We start from the raw sequence: 27,548 nt of genomic DNA, 5'->3' as shown, positions 1-27,548 counted from the left end.
CAAGGCAGGTGGAAGCCACAGAGGGGTCCACCTGGCTTGAGAGAGATTATTCCTCACTTTATAATTGTTTTAAACATAATTTTTGAGAAGCCCTTCCAGAAGATTTCTTGATTGTTTACATTTCACTGGGAATGATAAAATCTTCTTATTGTTGAGTTTTTGGTTGTCTTCCTTAGCATTACTTTTACTCCTAGGCATTTGAATACTTGTTTGCAGATTTATCTTAGTAAGAGAATCAGTTACGGTTACGGGTCGCTTAATGTCCACAATGCATTCTCTAAAACAGGATGTTGTGTGATTTGGGCCTTTTGCAAACACCATAGTACAGGCATTCCCCGGATTATGAATGTCTAATTTGCGGATAACTTGTAGTTAAGAATGGACTGCCATAAAGCCTGTTATATTAAAAAAATGAATCAAATATACCAGGCAGTGCAATCACTTTGTATAGAAGAGACATAAGATACACACATTGCGTGTGGGAAGTAGTTGCCTTTGCTACATCCAGTTACATCTGCTATGTCTCATTCTCTGGTCAGGATTTCTGACCTCTGTTATAAGCTTATGGAACTACAGCCATATATTCAGTTGAAACAGACATCATGCACTGCAGGACTGTAATTCCTTTCTTCCTTGTCTGCCTCCTTTTCTATTTTCCTTTCTCTGTCTTCCTTTTTCTCTATTTCTCTCTAGGCCCACCTTTCCTGTCTCATGGTTTTTCTACTGCTTCCACATCCCATTACTCTTTAAAAACAAAAACTTAATTCCATTCTCTGCCTATCCCTTATGATCTTTTTTCTTTGATGGAGCAAATAGCAAGGAGGCAGATCCCTCCAGAACGATATCTTGGAAGAAAGTTGTGCTTTCCCAAGTGTTAATACTTTGATTTTGCACAGCAGAAGAATAATTCTACATAAACTTGGTTTCTTCAGCAAAACTTGTTATTGACTACCTGAGTTTTGACAACATTGTCTGTTAGAGTGTTTAAGACTCATTGTCTGGTATAGAAAGATCCATGTATTTTAGACAGAATCTTTCTACTTGACCTATTAGGGGGCGTTGTGGTTATTGCACAAAGAACCTTTATTAATTTTTGAGAATGCTTTCCTGTTGTTAGGTGCCGTCGAGTCAGTTCCGACTCATAGCAACCCTAGGCACAGCAGAACGAAACACTGCCTGGTCCTGTGCCATCCTTACAGTTGTTGTTATGCTTGAGCTCGTTGTTGCAGCCACTGTGTCAGTTCACCTCGTTGAGGGTCTTCCTCTTTTCCACTGACCCTATACTTTGCCAAGCATGATCTCCTTCTCCAGGGACTGATCCCTCCTGACAACATGTCCAAAGCATGGAAGATGCAGTCTCGCCATCTTTGCTTCTAAGGAGCATTCTGGTTGTACTTCTTCGAAGACAGATTTGTTCATTCTTTTGGCAGTCCATGGTATATTCAATATTCTTCACCAACACCGCAATTCAAAGGTGTCAGTTCTTCTTCAGTCTTCCTTATTCATGGTCCAGCTTTCACATGCATGTGATGTGCTTGAAAATACCATGGCTTATCTCAGGCACACCTTAGTCTTCAAGGGACATCTTTGCTCTTCAACACTTTGAAGAGGTCCTTTGCAGCAGATTTACCCAGTGCAGTGTGTCGTTTGATTTCTTGGCTGCTGCTTCCATGGCTGTTGATTGTGGATCCAAGTAAAATGAAATCCTTGACAACTTCAGTCTTTTCTCTGTTTATCATGATGTTGCTCATTGGTCCTGTTGTGAGGCTTTTTGTTTTCTTTATGCTGAGGTGCAATCCATACTGAAGGCTGTGGTCTTTGCTCTTCATTAGTAAGTGCTTCAAGTCTTCTTTACTTTCAGCAAGCAAGGTTGTATTATCTGCATAATGCAGGCTGTTAATGAGTCTTCCTCCAATCCTGATGCCCCATTCTTTGTATAGTCCAGCTTCTCAGATTATTTGCTCAGCATACAGATTGAATAGGTATGGTGAAAGGATACAACCTTGACACACACCTTTCCTGACTTTAAGCCAGTCAGTATCCCCTTGTTCTGTCCGAACAACTGCCTCTTGATCTGTGTAAAGGTTCCTCATGAGCACAATTAAATGTTCTGGAATTCCCATTCTTTGCAATGTTATCCATAATTTTTTATGATACACACAGTCGAATGCCTTTGCATGTCAATAAAACACAGGTAAACATCCTTCTGGTATTCTCTGCTTTCAACCAGAATCCACCTGACATCAGCAATGATATCCCTGGTTCCACGTCCTCTTCTGAAAGCAGCCTGAATTTCTGGCAGTTCCCTGTCAATATACTGCTGCAGCCGTGTTTGCATGATCTTCAGCAAAATTTTGCTTGCGTGTGATAGTAATGATATTGTTCTATAATTTCTGCATTCAATTGGATCACCTTTCTTGGGAATAGGTATAAATATGGACCTCTTCTAGTCAGTTGGCCAGGAAGCTGTCTTCCGTATTTCTTGGCATAGACAAGTGAGCACCTCCAGTGTTGCATCCATTTGTTGAAACATCTCAATTGATATTCCACCAATTCGTGGAGCCTTGTTTTTTGTCAATGCCTTCAGAGTAGCTTGGACTTCTTCCTTCAGTACCATCAGTTACTGATCATATGCGATCTCTTGCAATGGTTGAACATTGACTAATTCTTTTTGGTATAATGACTCTGTGTATTCCTTCCATCTTCTTTTGATGCTTCCTGCGTTGTTTAATATTTTCCCCATAGAATCCTTCAGTATTGCAACTCGAGGCTTGAATTTTTTCTTCAGTTCTTTCAGCTTGAGAAATGCCAAGCATGTTCTTCCCTTTTGGTTTTCCATCTCCAGCTCTTTGCACATGTCATTATAATACTTTACCTTGTCTTCTCGAGCCGCCCTTTGAAACCTTCTGTTCAGTTCTTTTACTTCATCATTTCCTTTTGCTTTAGCTGCTCGACATTTGTGAACAAGTTTCAGAGTCTCCACTGACACCTATGTTGGTCTTTTCTTTCTTTCCTGTCTTTTCTGTGACCTCTTACTTTCTTCATGTATGATGTCCTTAATGTCATTTCACAGCTTGTCTGGTCTTCTGTCACTAGTGTTCAATGCATCAAATCTATTCTTCAGATCATCTCTAAATTCAGGTGGGATATACTTAAGTCATATTTTGGCTCTCATGGACTTGTTCTGTTTTTCTTCAGTTTCAGCTCGAACTTGCATATGAGCAATTGATAGTCTGTTCCATAGTCAGCTCCTGGCCTTGTTCCGACTGATGATATTGAGCTTTTCCGTCATCTCTTTCCACCGATGTAGTCGATTTGATTCCTTTGTGTTCCATCTGGCGAGGTCCATGTGTATACTCACCGTTTATGTTGGTGAAAAAAGGTATTTGCAATGAAGAAGTCATTGGTCTTGCACAATTCTGTCATTTGATCACCAAGACCATATTTCCCAACTACCGATCCTTCTTCTTCGTTTCCAACTTTCGCATTCCAATCACCAGTGATTATCAATACATCCTGATTGCATGTTCGATCAATTTCAGAGTGTAGAAGCTGATAAAAATCTTCTAGTTCTTCATCTTTGGCCTTATTGGTTGGTGTGTATATTTGAATAATAGTTGTATTAACTGGTCTTCCTTGTAGGCATATGGACATTATTGTATCACTGACAGCGTTGTACTTCAGGTTAGATCTAGAAACGTTTGTTTTGATGATGAATGCAGCACCATTTCTCTTCAAGTTGTCATTCCCAGCATTGTAGACTATATGATTATCTGATTCAAAATATACAATACCAGTCCAGTTCAGCTCACTAATGCCTAGGATATTAATGTTTATGCATTCCATTTCATTTTTGATGATTTCCATTTTTCCTAGATTCATACTTCGTACATTCCAGGCTCCGATTATTAATGGATGTTTTCAGCTATTTCTTCCCATTTTGAGTTGTACCATATCAGCAAATGAAGGTCCCAAAAGCTATACTCCATCCACATCATTAAGGTCGACTCAACCTGGGGTGCTCATCTTCCAGCACTATATCAGACAATGTTTTGCTGCTATTCATAAGGTTTTCACTGGTTAATGCTTTTCAGAAGTAGACTGCAGGATCCTTCTTATTAGTCTGTCTTAGTCTGGAAGCTCAGCTGAAACCTGTCCTCCATGGGTGACCCTGCTGGTATCTGAATACCAGTGGCACACTTTCCAGCATCACAGCAATACGCAAGCCCTCACATTATGACAAACTGATAGACACGTGGGGGATGCTTTCCTAGGTTTTCCTTTTATGGAATGCATTTGTTGTCTTCATTTTCTATTTTTGCCCTTCACTTTATCATATATTTACTTATTTATTTCACACTACATCTATGTTCTTTATGTCTAATGAGTCCCAAAAACCAAAACAAAACAAAAACCAAACCAATTGCCATAAAGCCAATTTTTGACTCATAGTGACTCTATATGACAGAGTAGAACTGCCCCACTGGGTTTCCAACTCTGTAATCTTTTTGGAAGTAGACTGCCACATCTTTCTTCTGTAGAGTGGCTGATGGGTTTGAACCACTGGCCTTTCAGTTAGTAGCCAAGAGCTTTAACCATTGCATCATCAGGGCTCCTTTGTTACATTTGAGTATCAGTTAATAAGCCCTTTCATAGGCTATACTCCTGAAAATTAATTTTCGGTTTTTAGCCAAGTGTTATTTTTATACCTCTTCATTCCCTTTTGGAAACCCTGGTGGCATAGTGGTTAAGTGCTATGTCTACTAATCAAAAGGTTGGTAGTTCGAATCCACCAGGTGCTCTTTGGAAACTCTATGGGGCAGTTCTACTCTGTCCCATAGGGTTGCTGTGAGTTGGAATCGACTCGAGGGCAATGGTTTTTTTTTCATTCCCTTTTGATGTATTGCAAATACTTAAATGTAATGTGTATACATCTGTATTTGTTTCTCTGAATTACTCTCACTGTAAGAATCTTTTCCCCATTGTCTTCTAGCTTACATTTAAAATTAATGCTATTTTCTCATAAATTTAGCATTTCCCTCCATTCTATCAGGGGCAATTACATCTTAGCTTTTTTAAAATTTTTTTTACTTTGGTGTTTGTTCTTCAGGCAATAAAATTGTCAGTGAAGGTTGTAAGTTTCTATATGTTTTTTCTCCTCAGTGAGTGGTTTACAATGAAAATAAGTGAAGTTGATTTTATTCAAGCCAGAGCACACCTATTTCATTAGACCAGGAATCAACATTTCTGTAATGATTGCTTAGTAAAAAAACAAATCTAAAAGAAGGCTATGGTTCTTTCTTATCACAGGTGCCATGCATCAACCCCCTTCTTACATCCACATCAGGGTGTGCTGGAGTAAATTGTGACTAGTGAAGTTTTCTTCACATAATATACCAGGTATCAGACACATCCCCTAAGGGCTCTATTATATTACTGTTTTCATTTCCTGTACAGTGCTTTGTTATCATGTCACTCTTGATTAAAGGATTGCCTATCCTTTCTAAATTTTATATAATAATACTGGAGAGCTTTTTAAATCCTGTGGAGCATAGTTCTACTCTGAAACACATGGGGTTGCCATGAGTTGGAATTGACTTGATGACAACTGGTTTTATAGTTGCATCAGAAAATTTCTGGCACACATATCTGTACATTAATGAATTCTGTTGCATTGTTATGAAAGCAGTTATTATTTTACATTGAGCACGCCTGTCATCAGTATATGCCCAGTTTTTCCTAATCTATCTCTCACCAAAGAGGATGCACTACGATAGCACACACTTTTTTTTATTACGTTATTCTTCAGAGGTGCAACAGTGTCAGAGATACAAATAGTAAAGGAGGTTTGTAGTGTTTTCTCGAACATGTGGGTTTTTTCTAGGACATTAGAGTAAACATCATTAGTACTAACTAAAATAATATCAGATGAGTTAGAAAACACTAATATTGTGTTTCTCTTGAAACCAAGAGGAAGGAAAACAGGTTTGTGATAATGTTAGAAATATATATTTGAGTCTGAGTTGAGGGAATGTCTGGAGGCAAGTGGCTAGTAATGAGGATTCAGCCTCTTCCACCCACTGTGAATCTTGACCGAAGTCCTCAAGTAGACTTAGGTGCCTTTCAGGAAAGCAGAAGCTGTCAACCATGACACTGTGAGAGTCAAAATTAGCTTTATATGCAATGTCAGATAAATAGGCCTAGAGCGATTTTAGGGATTTTGCAGCCCTCTAGATTTTCTCCTGAATGACTGGTAAATGATGATACTCATTGATGGGAAAGAGAATAAATACCTCCTTTTTCCATACAATGATTATCATTCAGTTGTCTGAACAAGGTAATATTTATTACAAAGAGCTTTAACTAAATTATTATCTATTATTTTCGGTCAGTCAAATGTAAATGACTGAATACAAGATGTTTTCACCCATATTTTGGAGGGAGGTGGGGGAAGAGCGAAGGAAGGCACTTGGCACCTGAAGCAGCAGTGGGGTAAATGATACTACTTATTGGGTTGAATAGTGGTTACAGGAAGGGAAGGCTAGGGATACAGATGGAGAACAGAGTACTTTGCAGTCTTGCTGACTTGGCAGTCTTGCTGAGGAAAGGCCTTGTTTAACTTCAGTAGGGTGGGGATAAATACAAGATATGCACTGAGCTATTTTAATCGTGCAGCTGCAGATGCAGGCAGCTCTACGCTGTAGGATTTGGAAAGTTCTATTTTTAAAAGCATGATTGCCTTTACATAAATTAAGGAACAGGATCCCCATTAATTGGTGTCAATATTTAGTTCACGCTATAGTCAATACATGTTATTTTCTTTTATAATTTTTGGTGTTGACTATAGTAGGGTTTCCTTGCCTGATGTTAAAAAAAAAAAAATAGAGAAAAGAAAAAAAATTGTATTCAGAACCAGTATTTGTTTAGATATCCACTCTTTGAGCCTCTGCCTGGAACTCTGCTGTCTATCCAATTTCTAGACTGTTCTTGCTGTCTTGTTTTTGAATCTGCTGCCTTATATTATGGTACATACTATACAATTAAAAATCTATCTGCCTCTATAGTCATTTAACTAAGCTGCTCCCCATATTCCATTACAGGAAATAAATTCAGATTTTTCTAGATGATAGGAAACAACTACAATACAGTACAACTACTTTTGGAGTGCCATATTTATTCTTGATCAGTGTTTTCATATTATTGACTATAAGCATAACACTGTTCTCAGTATTATATAACGTATTTCTGCCTCTCCTGAGCTCTGGGACAGCACAAGTTACACTTCTACATTTTGCATTTTACTAATATTTTTTCATTAGAACAAATCCAGGGTTTTGTAAGTCCGTCCACTAAACTAGGACCAAAGTTGGATAAGATATAGAGAATACAGTTAATTTCTGTTCCTTCTTAAGGAAATGTCTGGCAGCACTTTCAGTTGAAGTATTCTGGCATCAAAATAAGAAAACACAACCTAACTGTAGTTCCATAGTTCACATATTTCTTAAATTCCCCTCATCATTGCTTTGGAATCATCCAGATGTTCTCTGGGTTAATACTTTTGTTCAGTTTAATTACATTAAATTATCTTCTGAAATTAAAGAGGTTGTTTATTGAATTCTCCAGCGTTGCTTCCTATTGTTGACTGCTGGCAATTTTAAATTAAAATCATTATTCTTCATAATTCCCATACTTATGGAGTTTAGAATTGCCTACAACTTCCCCTGGGCAGACATGAAGAACGTAACTTTTTATAATATAATACATTCTGCCTGAGATTACTTTTCTTAAAACAAGACAGTTGCTTTTTCTTTAGGTCATTGTTTGAAAAGTAGAGTTAAATGAATGTGCTAAAGCTTTACTTGTATTTTTAACAGCTTCCCTTAAAGTTGACATATATCAGAAAGATCTTTCTGCTGTAGGAGCTTTGTCAGTCTTTGTTGTTGTCAGATGTCATCAAGTCAGTTACAACTCATAGTGACGCCATGTACAACAGAAGGAAACCCTGCCAGGTCCTGCGCCATCCTCACAGTCGTTGCTATGCTTGAACCCATTGTTGCAGCCATCACGTTAGTCCATCTTGTTGAGGATCTGGGGTGGTGGTTGGGCTGCTTTCATTTCCCTCCTAGTATTTATTATGACAGCTAGGTGACACAACCCTGGAGTCTAACTTAGTAGATTTTGAAAGTTTTCAGTGATCATATACTTTTTGCAGTTCCTATTTTATTCAGTGAAAGAGACAAAATGGTCAGAAAGATAGAAGGAATCTTGGTGAGTATTATTTCATCAAAAAGCAAAGGGAATGTGTTTAAACAAAATCGTAGCAAACCATAGAGTCAAATGCTAAAGCAAGTTTTGATAATTATGAATCATTGACATAAAAAGCAATTTGAGTACAGTGTAGTATTGATTTTTTTATAAAATTCACAGGGCAATAGTCTGAGAGTCAAGACTACTTCCTAGGATTGACAGGATCACTGAAAGTGCTTGGATAGCCTCTACCTGACCATATTTTTAAAGAGATGAGAAAGAATCAGTACTGGGTAGAAACTGCCCATGCACAGGAAACATGGATGAAGCAGGGTGAGGAGGCAGGGGAGATGGGATTTAAAAATTTTGCACATCAAAAGTTCCCTTTGGAAAGGAAGAATGGCCTTTTGTTCTCTGAGACATACAAGGGAATGTAGAGAGGTTTGTGGATGATACTGGAATTTTTTAGATGGAGAAGAGGAAATGCTAAGGTCATGTGGGAGAATTTCCATATGCTCAGAAAATGAAAGAGAGGTTATCTACTGAAGTGGTGCTCAGATTGGGAGCCTCACATTGGACAGTATTTGCATGGAGAGCAGCAAAGAGGAATAGAGTTTATAGTAGAGGAATGATGCTCAAAACTGATTAAGTCACTCTCTTGCTGGAAGTCTTTCATCAGAATTGTTTGACTAGCAAGAAAAGTATATATTCTTTTTTTCTTGGTTTACATTAACTTTGTGATTTGTGACAGAACGCAGTGGGAAAAACAGCTTTGGACAAATGAAACTATACTGATTGGCTTCATGTAACTTCGTTAGTTCCTGAGCTAAGACTCGGTTTCCCCCGTGAGAACCCAACACTGATATAGTCAGGAGTTTAGGATGGTTTTGACCCAAGTTGAATTTGCTATTCATCCCAAGTGCAATTTGTACATATTTTAAATCGGGGAAGTAATCAGACTCCACTCTCCTTTATTGTTCACTCCCTTGCAACACGCACTGTGTTTGTCTTAAGATTTTATGCTCATTTTGTGCTGCAGGAGCATTGGTTAAGATGACTTCTTCAACTTACGAGTCTCCCTCTGCCTGCACACACCTTCCTTATACTTAACTAAATAGTTTTCATCTTTCAAGACCTTGACTTCAACTTGATCTTCTTCATAATGCTGTCTACAGCCATAGCTGTTCTTCTCTGACTAGTGAATTCTCTTCAGTTCCAATCTTCATTTTCATATTTCTCTATTTTCTTAGATAACTGGTAATTTTCTTGTGCGAAGGAACATATCTTCTATTTCTTTTAGATCCATTCACCATAGTCTAGTACCAAGTTTTAATAAATGTCCATGTATTTAATTACTTGTAATTGATGTTTTATTTTAATATGGTGAGTCTACTAGATGATATTTAAAAAATATATAATCCCTATAGTATTTTTTTTTTATGATTTGCTACAGATAATGGTTGTTACAGTTAAATATTTTTTGGTGTTTCAGATATTCTTAATAAGCTTTATTAACTTAGTAGTTTAAAGGATTGTTTTTAAGTTTTATTTTTGTCTTCATTTTCTTGGTTCCGTACACACTCAGGTGGCTCCAAGCCATGACTTCCAATGATGTCATGGTAACCTGGCAGAGAATCCTTGGGTTAAGGTGTTCTTTCTTCCTTTCCCGGAAACGTGTTTAGCTGTTATATCCACCTCCCCTATGTTCCCCCCCCGCCTCTGCATTTCATCCCTTATGATTAAATTTTACTTTTCATGCCCTATATTTTTACTATCCCTTCCTATATAGACAATATGAAGCCATGGTATGTTTGATGTACATAGTATAGAGAAATGCAGTAATAATGTCATGTATAATAACTTCTTTTAAATTTAACTCATTATTAGTAAAGCTACTTGTCTTAGTTATCTAGTGCTGCTATAACAAATACCACAAGTAGGTAGCTTTAACAAAGAGAAATTTATTCTCTCACAGCCTAGGAGGCTAGAAGTCTGAATTCAGGGTGCCAGATCCAGGGGAAGTCTTTCTCTCTCTGTCTGCTCTGGGAGAAGGTCCTTTTTATCAATCTTCCCCTCATCTAGGAGCGTCTCAGCATATGGACCCAGCGTCCGAACGGCGCGCTCACCTCCTTGTTCTTCATTCTTGGTGGCACGAAGTCCTCTCCTCTCTGCTTGATTTTCTCTTTTATATCTCAGAATAGATTGACTGAAGATACAACTTAATCCTGTAGATTGAGTCCTGCTTCACTAACATAACTGCCTCTAATCCTGCCTCAATAACGTCATAGAAGTTAGGACTTAAAACACATAGGATAATCACATCAGATCACAAAATGGTGGACAACTACACAATACTGAGAATCATGGCCTAGCCAAGTTGATACACATTTTTGGGTCACATAATTCAGTCTCTCATTTATTTATTAATTCATTCATTAACTTACTTACCATTTATCCCATAATTTGATTGTTATTGGCTAGTGGTAATTTTCAAGGAGCCCTTGTGGGACAACAGTTAAGTGCTTGGCTTCTGGCTGAAGGATTAGTGGGAGAAAAGACCTGGTGATCTGCTCCGATAAAGATTACAGCCAAGAAAACCTTATGAGGCAATTCTACTCTGTCCTATAGCGTCACTATGAATTGGAATCGACTCCACGGCACACAGTAACAACAGCAGCGGTGGTAATTTGCATGGCTCATTCAAGCCAAGGCACTATTTAATAGTAAAAAAAGAAAGAAACATTTAATTTGAATAATAAATTTTTTGCAAAGGTGTATATGTGGCCTACAAAGACATATTTGTGTTTATCTTAGGAATCAAACATTTTAAGTCCAGTGCAGGATGGAACAAAGAAACCTCAGATTGACAGCAATAAGAGCAACAACTACCGGATTGTTAAAGAGGTCAGCAGATATAAAGTATTTTTGTATGGGTTTTTGTTTGTATGACGTTTAATAGTTCTTGCTTAAATATTATATTTGATATTTGTATTTGTTCTAGCTAATTTTTTTCTCTCTTTAAGATTTTGATTAGGCTAAGTAAACTCTGTGTACAAAACAAAAAGTGTCGGAATCAACATCAGCGGTTGCTGAAAAACATGGGTGCTCATTCAGTGGTGCTGGATCTTCTGCAGATACCCTATGAAAAGGTTAGTTCCCTGTTACTTTTTCCTTTGCCTTTTTATTTTGATACCGTTTCAAATGTACAGAAAGTGCCAAAAAACTTTTTTCTCCCTGGACTATTTTTGAATAAGCTGCCAACCTGATGTCCATCATCCCTGACCACTTTAGTGTGCGTTTCCTGCAGCAAGGACACTCCTCTACATAAACACACCACAACCCTCCAGATCAGGAAAGAGGGTGACCTTACTGCCACCTCATCTTCAGACCCCATTCAGGTTTCTCCCACTGTCCCAGCTGTGTCCTGTATGATGGAAGGGTCCGCTTCACAATCACATGCTATGTCTGGTTGTCAAGTCTATTTAAATCTCATTACCCTGGAGCCCTCATGACACTGAGACTTGAAGGCTAGACCAGTTATTTTGAAGAATGCACCTCAGTTTGGATCATCTCATGTTCCTTATGATCAAAAGCAGTTATACATTTTTGGCAGGAACATGAGTGATGCTGAATTCTCCAACTTGTCCCATTACGGATTTTCTTAGTTACCTAGTACTGCTATAACGGAAATACCACAAGTGGGTGGCCTTAACAAACAGAAATTTATTTTCTCACAATTTAGGAGGCTAGAAGTCTGAATTAAGGGTGCTGGCTCTAGGGGAAGGCTTTCCCTCTCTGTCAGCTCTGGAGGAAGGTCATTGTCTCTTCTGAGCTTCTGAGCAATTTTCATGTGGCTTGGCATCTGTCTTCCCCCATCTCTGCTGCTTCTCTATGCTTAATCTGCTCTTCTGATATCTCAGTGGTGATTGGCTTAAAACATACTCTACACTTATATGGCCTCTTAAATAACAAAGAAAACCCTATTCCCAAATGGAATTATAACCACAGGTTCTAGGGGTTAGGATTTACAACACATAGTTTTTGGGAACACAGTTCAATCCATAACAATGATGATGTTCACTTCAATCACTTGATTAAGGTAGTGTCTGCCAGACTACTCCACTGTGAAGTCACTCATCCTCTTTTTCTAATTAATAAATGTTTTGTGGAGGAGTACTTTGAAATATCATGTTCTTCATCAAAATTTCAATTTATTCACTCATTTATTTTTATCAGTACGAACTTGTGGATTCTCATTTTATCCAGTAGTTGATAATAGGTTACTATCATTATTTATTTTGATTCTCAGATTGTCCCAGATCTGGCCAGTAGAACCCCATCAAGCTGGCTTCCCTGTCCTCCTAGCATGTTCCCATCATTCTTTGAGGACTTCCTTGCTTTCTGGCACAATAAAATGTTTCAAGTTCATCTTGTGTTCTCCCTGCTTCAACTCTGGAATCAGCAATTTCTTCAAGAAGCTTCAGTTCCTTTTGGTGGAGAATGGTATTTAGAAGCAAAGTTCTGAGTACTGAGCATGCTTTTTGCTATTGGAATGTTGGTACTCCCAGGCCCTTTAAATGTACAGAGCTAGGAAATATATGTATGTGTGTGTTTGTATGTGTGTATGCATCTACACATATGGACATCATGTTTGGTAAAGTAGAGAGTCAGAAAAAAAGGAAAAGATACTCAACAAGATGGACTGACACAGTGGCTGCAACAATGGGCTCGAGTATAACAACTATTGTGGGGATGGCGCAGGACTGGGCAGTGTTTCATTCTGTTGTACATGGGGTTGCTGTGAGTTGGAACTGATTCAATAGCACCTAACAATAACAACATGTACTCACATAAACACACATGTACAATTAACTTGCATTTACTTTCTTATCTGTATTATTGAAAACCATGGGTTCATGCTGATACCTCTAATCCCAACACCACGGGGCTCGTTTTAGTTTCTCTTTTTCAGTATTGTACCTCCATTCTCTGATAGTGGGAAACCTGCCCCACTCATTGTCTTTAATATATGTTTACTTATTTGGCTAATGCCCTGTATGTGACTAATCTTCCATCTCTGCTGCTGCTCCATGCTCCATGTGAATGCCCTCTGCGTTCCCCTCAGGCCCTGACACCTCCCAGTGTGGATGTCCTCTTCATCCCTCTGGTGTACCAGCACTCCATGCCAGTTTCTCTCTGTGTGGATACCTTCCTCACTTGGACTTTTACTTCCTGTGCCGGGCTGCCTCCAACTTGTTGTTGTTAGTTGCTGTGAGTTGGTTCTAACTCATGGCAACCCCAATATATGCAGAGTAGGACTGCTCTGTAGAGTTTCAAGGCTCTAATCTTTCAGAAGCAGATTGCCAGGCCTGTCTTCTGAGGCGCTTCTGGGTAGATTCAAACCTCCAACTTTCTGGTTAGTAGTTGAGTGCTTAACTGTTTGTGCCACCCAGGGATCAACTAGTTACTTTATAATATGTAAATCCATGAGGTCCCTGGGTGACACAACAGTTTGCACTTGACTACTAACCAAAAGGTTGGTGGTTCAAATCCACCCAGAGGTGCTGTGGAAGAGAGACCTGTGATCTGCTTCCATAAAGATTACAACCAAGAAAACTCTACGGAAGAGTTCTACTCTGTAACACTTGGGGTTGCCAAGAGTCGGAAAAGACAGCAACAAAATTGTTTTTTTAAAGATTTATTATTGTAATTGTTTTTTCATTGATATTGTAATGTTTAAGTATTGGTCATGTGGTCAATTCTCTTTTTCAATAATTGTAGTATGTACTATTTTGTTACTATGTTTGCTTTTATGGGTTTTCTCAGTTTTGATAACTAGATTGTTCAGAAATAGAAACAGAATAAGATGAATGTTTCAAAGAAATATCAGATACAGTAGAATTGGCTCTGATGTCCTTCTGTACTGGCCAGATTTTCAATGAGAATTGGATCTTTACATGATTGAAGTCCTTTTATATCTTTTAACTATCTAGATTAAACAAGTAAAAGAAAAGGATTAGTGGATTTGGAAATATTTTTTATTTTTTAGTTGCAAATAGAGTTATTATTATTATTTGCTTGTTGTCTAGTTAGCTAATCCTTATTTTAAATATGAGAAGGTTGGCCTGTTGATGACCTTAGGATGTTTGTTTAATTATAGATGGCATAAACTATAGACTGTTAGACTAGGAAAAACAGAAAAACTTTAAATTCATTTAATATAATGAATTCATTTCATACTCGAAACATGGGTCCATTTTCATCTCTGGCATTGACCACATGACAAATGGCACTTTCAGCTACACAGAACAATTCTAAGTGGTTTTAGTGATATTGTCAAATGACTACTTTTTACAAGAGAGCTTTACATTCTTTGTGAATTTTGAGACTTAAATTTCCTGTTGAGATTCTGAAAACTTTTCAGTTTATGTCAAAAAAGTGATAGTAGCACATTATATATAGCCCTCTAATTAGGACTTTGGAAAATGACATGAATAAAGAAGATGACTTAAGAGTACTTGTATTAAGAAAGAGGGGGACAGATGAAGAGATGGATAAGACAGGAGTGGAGAAACCAAAGAAGGAAAAGAAAAAGAAAGGTGAAAATGAGAGACAAAATTAAAAAGCAAAAGGAGGGGGCAGAGAGTTTAGGGGGGGAAATAGAGATAATGTGAGAAATATATAGAGAGAAAATTTTGCAGGGTTGAAGCGAGAGGAAAAGTGAGTGGAGAGGAGAGAGCTGAAGGACAAGAGGAGAAGGAGTAGATGCTGAGAGAACAGTGGGAGAAGGATGAGAAAGAGAGGGATCTAGAAAGTGGGGAAAGTAGAGAAAAAAGAAAAAAAACAGCAAGATACACAGAAACATTGGGAAAGGGAGAAACATAAGAGGGGCAAGGACTACAAGGTGCTATAGAGAAGCAGGGAGAAACAGAGTATCAGGGAGACAGAGAGAGAAAGGGAAGACAAAAGAGATGTGGGGACAGAGACGGGGAGAAAGAAGCAGCTATGGACACGAATGGGAAAACAGCAGACAATCAGAAAGACTGGGGAGAAAGAGAAATGAGCTATGAAACCAAGAGTTGGAACAGTGGAGCAGAACAGATGCAGGAGGAGAAATAAAGAGAAGGTGAGAAATAGATCTAGCAAACAGAGAGGGGGACGGAAAAGAAACTGGGAGAGGGATGGAATCAGAAAGGGCACAGAGAAAGCAGAGCTTAGAGCACGTCAGAGAGAAAAAAAAGTACAACTGTGAAAGAACAAAATTTTTTATAGTATTTTTGCTATATTAATAGTATGTTAATACTATAGTTTTTAATACTATTTTTACTATGTTTCTCTGTGTTATGTGCTACTTTTTAACTTACAGAATGATGAAAAGATGAATGAAGTAATGAATCTCGCCCACACATTCCTGCAGAATTTCTGTCGGGGAAACCCACAAAATCAAATTCTTCTTCATAAACATCTGAATTTGTTTTTAACTCCTGGTGTAAGTATTTTAATGACTTCAAGTATTTTTGGTAGAGTGTCCATCAAATTTGTTTTAGTAGCATTGTGAATAAGAGTTTTATTACTCTTAATCATCCCATTTTGCCCTCGTAAAATGGAGTATGTTTTATTTCCATTGTGGAAACATTTAAAGAAACTTGAAAAATCACATGAATTTTACCTGCAAGTGATAATTTCATTTATATGTATGTAGTTTAATGTGAAAAAAAAAAAGATATGGTAGAACAAAGAACTAACTCTGTAATGCCACGAGTAAGGTACATACGGAAAATTCAAAGGTAGAGTTAACTCTGACGGGGCTTTAAAGTGTTTTCCAGATACTAGGGAAGAATTCACTTTAAATAATAGGTAATTAAATAAATCTCAAGAATACTATTGCCAGCATGATGAATTTTATGATAGCTCCTTTTCCCAACTAAATTCCCTTGTGAGTTCAGTTTTCTTTTAATAGTTAATGATGTCATTGAATTTTGTAGAAGACTTGCACAGAAAACTCACTATGGCGTTGTATAAAGTATGTAACTGATCACAAGCAGAGAAATTAGCCTAAGTACTGTAAAATAGAAAATTGATCTTGTCAGAATTACGGAGGCCTGCTCCTCTGTGTTTAGCTTCTTGAAGCAGAAACCATGAGGAATATCTTCATGAACAATTACCATCTGTGCAATGAAATCAGCGAGAGAGTCGTCCAGCACTTTGTGCACTGCATTGAGACACATGGCCGCCACGTGGAGTACCTGAGGTTTTTGCAAACGATTGTAAAAGCAGATGGTAAATATGTGAAGAAATGCCAGGATATGGTAATGACAGAGGTATGATCTTCGTTTGCATTTTTTCAGCTTCACATAAGTAATATGCTCAAATATGCGTTTTCGGTTTTTTTTTTTTTTTAATGAATTTGTGTATTTTAAACAATGGGTAAAATCCTATGAAATCTTTTACATTATTTGGGAGTGAAAGAGGCAAAATTTTTTACTCCTGAGTTTTCAATATTAAAACAAAGATGTGTAAACTCTGCTTTTCCAGGCTATGTTCCTGAAATATTGAATAGGATGTTACAGTGTTTCTTTTTTTTTTTTGAAAAGAATCAAACTAGTAAATAGAAACTATTAGTGATTTATTATAACAGGTTGAAACTTAGCTATTGATAAAAAAAATTGATAGAAGCTTAAAAATTAAAGAAAAACAAATGGATGAAGTACTTCATTTTATTTTGCCCATTTCATTTTGAAGTTTGACATTGAGTGTGAGATTTCCACAGTAAATTAACTTGCTAAGAACTAAGTGAGATGCTTTGGAGAACTGGCAGCACTTTGAGCCCATTTTGGTAAGTCACTGCTTCTGTGACTTACTTAATGATTCTCTAATGGATGGATGGATGAAGGCAGCTTCCATCCGTGGCTGCCAAACAGTTATCTGCCAAACAGTTATCTGTAGATAATATTAATTTGGGAGATTTTCATAATTATATACCTTAGATTTGAGGAAGGGGAGGTGTCTGTATTGATACAACATGAGTCCCTCCTGCCTTAAAGCCTTGAATTTTTAAATTTAAATTGTTGTTATTAAACATTTTAAATTTGAAAAATTTGCTTTTTTCTTATCTACATTTGCATTCACATTAGTTTTTCTTGCCCAGAAATGTGGGAGCTAGCTTGATTTTTTATTTATGATTGCCAAGGAAAGAATTAAAATCAAAAAGCCTCAAATATTTAACCCAGTCCTATGAATTTATTAGATGAAGTGTTTCTATGTGTAAAGAAGTGATTATAATATTGTATTATGTTAATAGATAATATATGTTTTTGATGCATATACATTCTCTTTCAACAAAACTTTCATATTAAGCCAACATATTGGCTTATTGGTTTGCATATGTTATCAATTCAAATATGCTAAATAGAAAAAAATTGTATAAGCTGTATTACCCACCAGAATATCTCACACTGGGGTTAAAAAATTGGTACTGGTAGTAGAAAAAGAGTAAGACATTATTGACGTTGAGCTATAAAATTGTAACCTGCTGTAATTCTCCACTGAGATTATATAAGCCAAATAAAAAGGAGAATTAATATCCAAAAAGCCTCTGCCTATTCATTTCTTTCTCTCTCTTTTTAGAAAGACTTTTTCTTCCTATTTCTTCCATGTCTGCTTCTGTCTCCATTCTCTACTGATGCCTTCCCAAGGCACATGGAATCTCCAGATTTTGCAGCGTTGTATTTGGCTCAATATAGTTCCTTACTTATTCAGTCGCTGTTGAAGTATGGCAATATTTTATTCTGCTTTTTGACTGTAGGCTCAGACTCAGACAATATAGTGGTGAATAGAAACGTATGCACTTCTTACCCTCATAGAACTAATAATTTTGGGGAAACAATACTTACAGTATTTCTCATGCTTTGGCATTGGAATCCACCTGAAGTAGAGGAAATGACTTTATTCTTTTGGGAGGTTTAATTTCAGTGGGTAACTCACTGATGATCAATTTATCATCATCTATGTCATTTAATCTTTGCCCCCGCCCACCTCTCCCATAGCTCCCCAGCTGGTTTTAATAGCATTCCTAACTGTTCACTTGGCATGTGACTAAAACCTTTTACACCCTTGTTGCCATCCTGCCTTGGCATAGTTCTGCTTTAGTAATATTATCTATGTTTTCACAGGGAGATGTGTGTGTTTTCAGATAGACCAAGCCTTTGGAAATAACTGTGAGGATGAACATTTGAACTACTATGTCGATTCTCTTATCATTTCAGTTGATAAACGGAGGTGAAGATGTGCTGATATTTTACAATGATCGAGCATCATTTCCTATCCTTCTCCATATGATGTGTTCAGAGAGAGACCGAAGTGATGAAAGTGGCCCCTTAGCCTATCACATCACACTTGTGGAACTGCTGGCAGCATGCACAGAAGGGAAGAATGTCTACACTGAAATCAAGTGCAATTCCCTTCTGCCCCTGGATGACATAGTCAGGGTGGTGACCCACGATGACTGCATCCCTGAGGTAAGTCTTGGAGAAGCTTAGCAGCAGTAGAATTAAGTGCTACAGCTGCTAACCAAAAGGTCAGCAGTTTGAATCCACCAGGTGCTCCTTGGCAACTCTATGGGGCAGTTCTACTCTGTCCTATAGGGTCACTGTGAGTCAGAATTGACTCACTGGCAGTGAGTTTGGAGTTTTTTTTTGTTTCGAGTACCAGAAGTTCACCATGCTAATAATTAAAATGAAATAATATATATAGTCAAGGAATTATATTTAGCTGTATACTTAGAAAATTTAAAATGATATGAAAAAGTTTATGTTTTAATTCTACAAGAAGTTATGAAAGAGAAAAAATCTTTTTAAAGTATAGCCACTGCTGATTTACTGGAAGCTACTACATAAGACTCTTAAATTCTAAGCATGACAATGGGACTAAAATATTTACTTGTAATCTCTAGTATGTTTTTGAATATAAAGTACATACTTCATAAATAATTCACATTCTTTTATTTGGGGAGGCTAGGATAGTGCAGCAGGGCCACATATAAGACTCTATAGGTATGTCTTGTTTTATGAAATATACTCTTGGATATATGAACGTACATTTTGCTTTAGTCACACATCTTTTACTCTGCCCTGGTTTGGCTCTGATCATAGATAGAACTCAGTAGAAGCTGGTTGTCTGTCAGTGGGATGTTATTAAGGAAATTTCCAGGAATGTACATTGCAATCACTTCTTTTCTGCTGTTGTGGTATATTGTTGCAAAGTTCATAAATATGTCGTACACTGAGTATGACATAAAACCAAACGTTTTAAATCACAGTAACTTCAAAGGTGTCAGGCTCAGTTCTTAATAATCTTATTAATGATGAATTTGAAAGTACATTTTTGTGAAATTTTATAGAATTACACTTCAAACTAAGGGTACTTCATGGCCTTGATTGATTTAAAATAAGGTGGCACAGAGGGGAAATGTGTAGTGTAGCGATTAAATCCAAGAGTTCTATCCTTATTTGAGTTCCTGGTCTTGGCCATGTTTCTTCCCATGTGCTCTTCTCTTGGACTGCACCACTCTTACCTCCTCTCTTTACCTGATTAACTCACCTTCATTCTTCAGATCTTGATTCAAGCTTTACTTCTTCAGGAAAGATTTCCCTGACTTCCCTTAGTGTATTATGTAAGAGACTATAATTTAAAATTTGACATCTGAATTTTATTAAAAAACTGTGTCTTTATTCCTCACCCACTTCTCCAAGATTATTCTATGAGGATAAGAAGTGTGTCTGTTTCAATTCACCATTATAGTGCCTGCGTCTGAGCCTACACTTAATAAATATGTTTTGAATGAATAAGCGAACGAATTAAAGAACGAGTTGGAATCCTAGATCATTACTTCCTGACTGTGTGACTCCAATAGACTACATAACCTTTCTAAGCTTCAATTTTCACAGTTTTAAAGCAGAAGAATTATAATTTAGACCTGATGTTATACAATGTGCTGAGAGTGTTTGGCACCTAGTAAAGACTGTCACGATGATGATGATGATGATGGTGACAATGTGCTGAATGGCTCAGATGTCTCCCTACCCCATGATTGGTCCTTGGCACAGATAACTACCCTTGGAGGTTTGTTTTATATCTGAGCCAAGTAGAGATAAGCACTATGGGCATGGAATCTGGCCCCATATTTCTTATGCATTTAACTTGGATTCTATTAATCCTTTGAAATTATTTACATCATTTTTACGTATAGCCATTGTTCTAGAAGGAGGATTTATAGCATTCATTAGATTTTTATAACTTAAAAAAAAGAGGAAAATGAAAAGCAAAATAAAAACTACTGCCCTATTGTCTTAGTCTTCTTGGTGCTGCCATAACCGAAATACCACAAGTAGATGGCTTTAACAAAGAGAAATTTATTTTCTTACAATCTGGTAGGTTACAAGTCCAAATTCATGGCGTTAGCTCCAGTAGAAGGCTTTCTTTCTCTGTCGGCTCTGTAGGAAGGTCCTTGTCCTCAACCTTCCCATGGTTGAGGAGCTTCTCAGGGACCCCGGGTCCAAATGACGTGCTCTGCTCCTGGTGCTGCTTTCTTGGTGGTATGAGGTCCCCAACTCTCTGCTTGCTTCCCTTTCCTTTTTTCTCTTGAGAGATAAAAGGCAGTGCAGGCCACACCCCAGGGAAACTTCCTTTACCTTGGATTAGAGAGGTGGCCTGAGGAAGGGTGGTGTTACAATCCCACCCTAATCCTCTCAACATTAAATTAAAATCACAGAATGGAGGACAACCACACAGTACTGGGAATCATGGCCTAACCAAGTTGATACACACATTTTTAGGGCAACATAATTCAATCCGTGTCATTCCATCCTTTGACCCCCCCAAAATCACATCCTTACAACATGTAAAACATATTCATCCCATCATATCATAGCAAAAGTCTTAACTCCAAGTCCAAAATCCAAAAATTCCTCTTCATCTGTGAAACATAGAGTACAAGTTATCTACTCCCAAAGGTACATTGGCAGAACAGGCACAAGCTAGACATTTCCATTACAAATGGGAGAAACTGAAGGGAAAGAAGGCATAACAGGCACCAAGCAAGTCAGCAGAACATATTACATTAACCCTCAAAGCTTTGAAAATAATCCTTTGTTCTTTGAGACAATTTACACAATAATCCTGCCTTCCAGCCTCTAGGTATTGGCCACACTCCAGATTCTGAGTGGAGGAGGACCCTTGGCCCTGGGCTTCAGCTATGCTTTCCAGGCCCACTGGGACAGCAACTCTGCTCCCTCAGCGTTAGGTGCACCATTCTCCTAGTCCGTCTGAGTCGCAACTCTACCCTTAGAAACACCAGAGGCCATGGCTCCACCCTTTGAAATCCCTGAGGTCATGACCATACCTTTTGAGACTGAGGCAGCTCAGCTTCTTGTGTTCCTTGTCTTTTAGCTTCTGTTTCCTGGTTTCTTGGCCTCTCGGCTCCTTGGGCCTCACACCTGCATCTGCCCTGCTGGGGCAAGTGTTCCAAAACTCAGTAGCTCCACTGATAAGTGCCCAGAGGCACCCCACCCTGCCAAGAAGCCTACTGCACTCTTACTCTCTTGCTCTGTGGGTCGGCAAGCCTGGCTCCACCAGTAAGTGCCTAGAGGTACCCCACTCTGCCAGGGAGCCGCCTGCACACAGGCACTCAGTCTCTGGCTCCGTGGATCAGCAAGCCTGGCTCCACCAATAAGTGTCCAGAGGCACCCCACTCCGCCAGGAAGCCTGCTGCGCACAGGCACTTAGCTCTCTCGCTCCATGGGTCGGCTCCAGTGCCATCTGTGCTGGTCTCCTGGTTCTGCTGCTACTGGTTCTCTGCAGTTGCAGCTTCTCGGCTGCGCTGGTCCTCTGCTGCTGTCACACCTCTATCCATTCACAGTTATAAAACCACTTCTACATTTTAGGTATTCGTTAGAGCACCACCCCATTCTCTTGGTACCAAATTCTGTCTTAGTCATCTAGTGCTGCCATAACAGAAATACCATAAATGGATGGCTTTAACAAAGAGAAATTTATTTTCTCACAGCCTAGTAGGTTACAAGTCCAAATTCACGGTGTCAGCTCCAGGAGAAGGCTCTGTGGGCTCTGGAGGAAGGTCCTTGTCCTCAACCTTCCCATGGCTGAAGAACTTCTCAGGCACAGGGGCCCTGGGCCCAAAGAACGTGCTCTGTTCCTGGTGCTTCTTTCTTGGTGGTATGAGGTCCCCAACTCTCTGCTTGCTTCCCTTTCCTTTCTTCTCTTGAGAGATAAAAGGTGGTGCAGGCCACAGCCCAGGGAAACTCCCTTTACCTTGGATCAGGGAGGTGACCTGAATAAGGATGCTGTTAAACAATCCCACCTTAATCCTGTCGATATAAAATTACAATCACAAAATGGAGGACAACCACACAGTACTGGGAATCATGGCCTAACCAAGTTGATACACACATTTTTGGGGGAACATAATTCAGTCCATGACACCTATGCACTTTACAAATGGCATATGTTGCTGATACTCATCCCTGGTACTTTATGAGGAATTTTGTTAAATCAGTGTCTTAAACAGAATTTAATTCATTTGAAAATAACACAAATAATATAGTAATTGAAATATTTTTGAATGACAATAAAGTATTATTTATTAAAATACTTTAATAAATTATTTATTTAAATACATATTTAAACATCATGTTAAGACTCCCTTGGTTGCAAATGATAGAAACCTAACTTAAACAAAAAGGGGAAGTCGAAGGAGAGTTCTTCAGATAGATTCAGAGATTCAGATGATGTTAGAATTCTTTCCATCTCTTGTCCCTTTTCCTTCTCTGTTTTTGCCTCATTCTCTGCTTCTGAGCATAATTTTCCTTCATGCACATGGAGAAGATGGCCTCTAGACATTCAGGTTTCCCTTGTTCCACTTCAGCAACGTTAGTAAGAACACAGGGAGAGAGAGGGTTGTTGACTCCTTCTTGTTTAAAATTATTTATTTTTTAATTTTATTGTGTTTTGGGTGAAAGTTTACAGTGCAAATTGTATTCTCATACAATATTCGTCTTTTTGTGATTGACTTATTTCATTCAGCATAATATCCTCCAGATTCATTCATGTTGTGAGATGTTTTGTGGATTCATCATTGTTCTTTACTGTTGCGTGATGTTACATTGTCTGTATGTACCATAATTTGTTTATCCGTTCATCTGTTGATGAGCACTTAGGTTGTTCCCATCTTTTTGCTGTTGTGAATAATGCTGCAGTGAACATAAGTGTGCATATATTCGTGTGACGGCTCTTATTTCCGTAGGATATATTCCCAGGAGTGGGATTGCTGGAGTGTATAGTATTTCTATTTTTAGCTTGTTAAGGAGGCACCGTATCGTTTTCCATAGTGTTTGTCCCATCAGCAGTGCGTAAGAGTTCCAGTCTCCCTGCAACTTCTCCAATATTTGTTATTTTCTTTCTTTTATGATTAATGCCAGTAATGTTGGGCATTATCGATTTCTCGTGTCTCAAGTATAACAGGTTTGCTTTGAGTAAAGTGCCCATTCTCGCACTAATCACTTGGCCTAGGAGAATGAAATTCTAGGTCACGTGTTCACCTTGGTACAGGGGTGGAGTATCTTAGCAAAAAAAGGGATATGGGGATGTTATCTGGGCAAACAAAAACATGTTAACCATAGTCCACTATAGGAATTTTCATAATTGATATTTGAAAATGATCAGTTAAAAACAAAACTAACTTTTTTTTTTTGTATCTGAAACTCGTACAGGTTAAAATTGCTTATGTGAACTTTGTTAATCATTGTTATGTTGACACCGAAGTGGAAATGAAAGAAATCTACACTAGTAATCACATTTGGAGATTATTTGAGAACTTCCTGGTAGATATGGCAAGGGTAAGCATTTTGATCCATTAAATACTATCTCATGTTTCATGAGGTAGTTACCCTATCAATACATATTTTGATTAAACAGTATGTATCCGGATGAAAATTTGTATTCACAGTATTGTGAATAATATTTAATGAGTTCATGTACACAAAGCACAGTGTATATAGCAACAGATAAAGTGTTTATTTTTACCATTACAACTTACTCTGTTATTAAATGGGATTTTAGTGGTCTTTCTACATTGGCTGGAGAAGACACTGGCAGAGATCAATTTGTATTCAACATCTTACTATGAATGCAATTACAAACCATAGATACAGAAGACCTCAAGAAGTCTTGACTGCTGCTTTCAGGCAGATAAGTACTTGGCCAAAGTTCTCAGGACTTACTAGCCCACTGTTGTCCATTCATAGTCTCCCTCGGAACTAAGCTCCAGGAATTTAATCATTTGATTACTCATGTCGGTCAATATATATTGTTTTTTACTTTGAGTCCATTTCCTCTTGTTCCTCTTGTATTCCAGCCCAGGGACTCTTTTTGCTTAGTCAAGGTTTCCAAGTGAAATTTTCTTATTTTATTTTTGGTGTGGTGTAGTGAGTGAGATCTTTGCTACATTCAAGCATGTGTGAAGTAAGGCAGTTCCTATTTATTTCATTTCTATAAAACTAAAACAACTCATTACTTTTATAAAATTTCTCAGCCAAGTCTGCATCTGTGGAGAAATCATTCTGCTTTTTACAGGACTTTACATGCCACTCATATTTTCTCCATTGACCTTGTAAAAGTCCTTGTATCTGACCGGTTCCAAGTATCTCCAGAGACCTTGAAGTAAAGGATGACTTACATGCCAATGAGCTTTAAAATTGCACGTGCAGGAAGATATTAAACAGATTATAGACTGATTTGCAGAGTTGCGCAGTGCTATGGACTAAAGATAAGCTTGAAAAAGACCAAGGTCACATTCTAAGCAGTATGAGCTGTAAAGCTAAAAGAATTTTTTTTTTAACCGAAGAGAGCAGATGATAACCGCCACTGACTTGGAAGCACTTTTTACTTTGATGTGTTCATAAGGCGAAGAGATAAATATATATATATTCTGAAAAATAAAGAGCATACATGTGGCAAATATTTTAATTATTTTGATTAGGTAGACAATCACGTTATTTATATATAAGGGCTCTGGGGGAATTCCAGGGTTGTCTTGGTCTATTTACTCATCATGTCCAACCACAACAACTTAGCTACACTGCCAAAGTATTTTTTCTTTCTTGCATGTTTCTCTTTTATTTATGTGTTAAAGCAGCAGTCCTCTAATCCTCACCAGGATTGACAAGGAATCACTTTTGGTGTTTCAGGGAAGGAAAGGAAAACCTGACTTTTCCATATTGGAGATCTTTCTCTCTCCCAAACAAAGATTAAGGAGCCACCATAAACTTTCAAATTCAAGTTGTAAAAAAGAATGGCTAAATAAGTAGAATATGGCCTTCTAAGCAAATATTCAGTTCACAATGATTTCTCAAAGTACAGACAAGTGTTCAGTAGAGCAGTGGTTCTCAAATTTTAGTGCCTATCAGAATTATCTGGAGGACTTGCTAAAAGAAACTTCTGGGCTACACCCCCAGAGTTTCCATTTTGGTAGGTCTGAGTAGCCATAGACTTTATATTTCTCACAAATTCTCAGGTGATGCCAAAGCTGCTGGTCCAAGGATCACACTTTGAGAACCATTGCAGTAGACCATGGTGTTTAAGAATAGGAATTTCAGAGGAGTTAGCCAGGCCAGAGCTCAAGTACAGACTCTGCTTCTTAAAATAACTCAGTTATCTCAGATTAGGTACTCAGCCCCTATAGCCCTGAGTTTTCTCATTTGTAAAATGAATTCAATAATAGCACATTCCTCATAGGGTTGCAGGGAAGAGTCAATGAGATAATGCATGTAAAGCTTCTAGCAAATGGCAAATAGTACAAGAATTGGTAACATCATCAATCTTGTCATCAACAGTATTATTACAAGTTTATATGTAATTTAATTGCATTGAGAGCTGCCTCCCAAAACTTCAGTAAGACCTATACCAATTAGTAATGCTGGGGGTAACCAAGAGGGAGACCATACAGCACAGGCAAGGGCCAAAAACCAGGTCCGTGAACCTAGACATGCACCACAGTGAGTTGACGTAAATAGCCTTGTATGAGATGGACTAAATTCAGATGTTACCACAAAGTTATGAAATACTAGAACAATTTATTTACAGTTAGACTTATAACAATGAGAAATAGTGAAGGTAACCTAGAGGTAAGGTTTTGATAAATTGGACCTAAAGAATCACAGGATATCAGGGCTGGAAGAGACTAGTAGTCATGCTGTTCAGTTTTTTTGTGTGTGTGTGCAGTTCATAGTCTTTAACACCTGCCAGAATATTTCCATTAACAAGGATCTCACTGTTTCTTTAGACATGCTGGTTTCATTATTGCACAACTTTTAATTGTTTAATACTCTTACATTGAGCCAAAAAAAATTTTTTTCTTAATTATTATTATTATTTTTCCAGTCCCTCAGGGAGTTTGGATGTGTCTATGACACTTCCATGACCTTGCCTTGGTCAAGGTGCAATTACTTTTATGCTCATTTTTCATTAGGGAATTGGAAACTCAGAGATGTTAAGTTTCTTTCTCAAGCAGTGGAGCTGGAATTTAAATCCTAATTAGTTTAAGAGTTCATGCTCGTTCTGTCCCATCCTCTTGCCTCCCAAGGTTCTGAGGTCCAGAGAAAGCAGACAATGAATGGTATCTAATTAAGGCTGTGCTTATTTTGCTGTGGAATCCCTGACTGATGCAAACGTTTAATGCACTCAGATGCTAACCAAAAGATTGGAGGTTCGAGTCTAACCAGAGGTTCCTTGGAAGAAGGGCCTGATAATCTATTTTCAAAAACTCAGCCATTGGACCCTATGGAGGACTGTGCTACTCTGGCACACATGGGGTTGCCATGAGTCAGAATTGACTTGGTAGCAACTATTTTTTTTAATTTTATTTTATTGTACTTTAGATGAAGGTTTACAGAACAAACTAGTTTCTTATTAAACAGCTAGTACACATATTGTTTTGTGACATTGGTTACCAACCCAAGACGTGTCAACACTCTTCCTTCTTGGCCTTGGGTTCCCTATTATCAACTTTCCTGTCCCCTCCTGCCTCCTAGTCCTTGCCCCTGAGTTGGTGTGCCCCTTTAGTCTCGTTTTGTTTTATGGATCTGTCTAATCTTTGGGTGAAGGGTGAACCTCAGGAGTGACTTCATTACTGAGCTAAAAGGGTGTCTGGGGGCCATACTCTCAGGATTTCTCCAGCCTCTGTCAGGCCAGTAAGTCTGGTCATTTTTTGTGAGTTAGAATTTTGTTCTACA

General features: G+C 38.0%; 1 protein-coding gene across 1 annotated transcript in view; it reads left to right on the top strand.

Moving 5' to 3' along the window:
• ITPR2 (inositol 1,4,5-trisphosphate receptor type 2) overlaps positions 1 to 27,548 on the top strand; it is a 523,041-nt gene that overhangs the window by 232,313 nt on the left and 263,180 nt on the right. Inside the window, exons 27-32 of the mRNA XM_049882682.1 lie at positions 11,062 to 11,151; positions 11,271 to 11,396; positions 15,614 to 15,736; positions 16,368 to 16,568; positions 18,513 to 18,764; positions 24,030 to 24,155. Of these exons, the coding sequence (XP_049738639.1) occupies positions 11,062 to 11,151; positions 11,271 to 11,396; positions 15,614 to 15,736; positions 16,368 to 16,568; positions 18,513 to 18,764; positions 24,030 to 24,155 (918 nt within the window). The remainder of the gene's footprint in view (positions 1 to 11,061; positions 11,152 to 11,270; positions 11,397 to 15,613; positions 15,737 to 16,367; positions 16,569 to 18,512; positions 18,765 to 24,029; positions 24,156 to 27,548) is intronic.

Source organism: Elephas maximus, chromosome 4 (assembly GCF_024166365.1).
Source record: "Elephas maximus indicus isolate mEleMax1 chromosome 4, mEleMax1 primary haplotype, whole genome shotgun sequence".
Classification (NCBI taxonomy): Eukaryota; Metazoa; Chordata; class Mammalia; order Proboscidea; family Elephantidae; genus Elephas; species Elephas maximus.
The sequence above is the reverse complement of the archived record's forward strand: the minus strand, read 5'-3'. Positions and strand labels throughout refer to the sequence as shown.